We start from the raw sequence: 1,564 nt of genomic DNA, 5'->3' as shown, positions 1-1,564 counted from the left end.
ACACTATTAGACCGATTCGAACCCATAGATGTGCCCCTTCGCCATTGACGGAAGGCGCTATAGGTACTGCTTGACGAAGCATCTTTTTGCTTTCGATGCTCTTTATGGTTCGAGTTATGATTCAGTCTTGTTTGCTCCTTACTCGAAGCCTGTAACCAAAAAAATCTACTAAGAATTTAATCCAATCGATGTGATCCTTAATTAATATTGCTACATGATAAAGAAATAAAAAAGATCGATTTATTTTTTTAACAATTTGAATTGATGAAGAGAAAAATAAATATTTCATTTGTAAAATATATGTAACAATTATATAATGTTTTTTTTTTTACCATTTCCAAATAGAATAAAAATTTTAAAATGAAAAAAAAATAAAAGTAAATATTCATTTGTGAATTATATTAAATATCGAATAATAAATATAATTGATAGTTATTAAAAATTATTTGTTATTTAAAAGTTATTTGTATTAAATATTAATAAGAATAAACAGAAATATATGCATTCTTTTTAATGAAAATTAAACAAAAAATTTTTTTAAAGATTAATGATATTAACCGATTATTTTTCCTTTATACATTTCCTTTATATAAAATAAGATTAAAAAAGTAAGTTATTTATGCAACGAAAAATATATCAAATTATTTTGCAATTTGCAAATAAGGAAGATGTTTTATAAAAGTAATGCATGCGCATGCACGTGGTCTACGGTATGCAACAAATCGAAATCCGTCGGCAAGAGTAATTTAATTAAGTTTAGTGAATCGCGAGCGGCTCGTGCTAATTGGTGCACTGTGGTCGTGATCCTTAATCCGATTATAATGAGTCACGTGTGTTTCTTAAACAAAGTATCAAGTCAATTACAATTGGCAACAGTTGAATGGTTGTCGCCCAATGGAACGTTCGTATAATTGTGCATAAATTGAGACGATGAACACGAAACGTGTACAATGTGCGCAGATTGTAAATTTGAAACAAATATATAGTTAAATAGAATGAATTTTTTATTTTGGGAATACGATACAATTTCTTAAAATTTTTCGAATAATTTGTATTCGATGACGCGTTATTAAAAGATTAGAAATTTATCAGAATCATTTATTTTTTTGCCAAGCAAGATATCTTGACGAAGTTATTTTAGGTTATGCTATGACAGCTGAACTTTCGATCTTTATTCATTACCACAGAGATCAATTATCGAACTAAACAATATCGTATAACGATTAAATAATAAGAATCACAAGAATCCATTCAAGATGTTGATAATTTTTCTTTAATTAAAAAAAACATTAATGATTTCATATCAGATTTTTAATTCGGATTTAGAAAAACACATTGTTAATACCAAGAAGAGTATAGTTCGAGCCGGTAGTTTATCGTGATATTCGATTTCGTGATATGCCATTCATTTTAATTTAACCGACAAGGTTCGAACGTGAGGACTCGCGAAATCATGCTTCGCAATTTCTCGGCACGTGATTTCACATCGCATTAGCAATATATGTTGATGATACATCAAATTAACCAAAATATAAATTTATTTTATATCGATACAATATGAATT

The 1,564-nt window shown here is 27.9% G+C and overlaps 1 protein-coding gene across 1 annotated transcript in view; it reads right to left on the bottom strand.

Moving 5' to 3' along the window:
* Positions 1–1,564, bottom strand: part of LOC102674874 (inositol-trisphosphate 3-kinase homolog) — a 15,059-nt gene that overhangs the window by 2,368 nt on the left and 11,127 nt on the right. Inside the window, exon 2 of the mRNA XM_031509728.1 lies at positions 1–149. Coding sequence (XP_031365588.1) covers positions 1–149 — 149 coding nt within the window. The remainder of the gene's footprint in view (positions 150–1,564) is intronic.

This window comes from Apis dorsata, unplaced genomic scaffold, assembly GCF_000469605.1.
Source record: "Apis dorsata unplaced genomic scaffold, Apis dorsata 1.3 scaffold_170, whole genome shotgun sequence".
Taxonomy (NCBI): domain Eukaryota; kingdom Metazoa; phylum Arthropoda; class Insecta; order Hymenoptera; family Apidae; genus Apis; species Apis dorsata.
The sequence above is the reverse complement of the archived record's forward strand: the minus strand, read 5'-3'. Positions and strand labels throughout refer to the sequence as shown.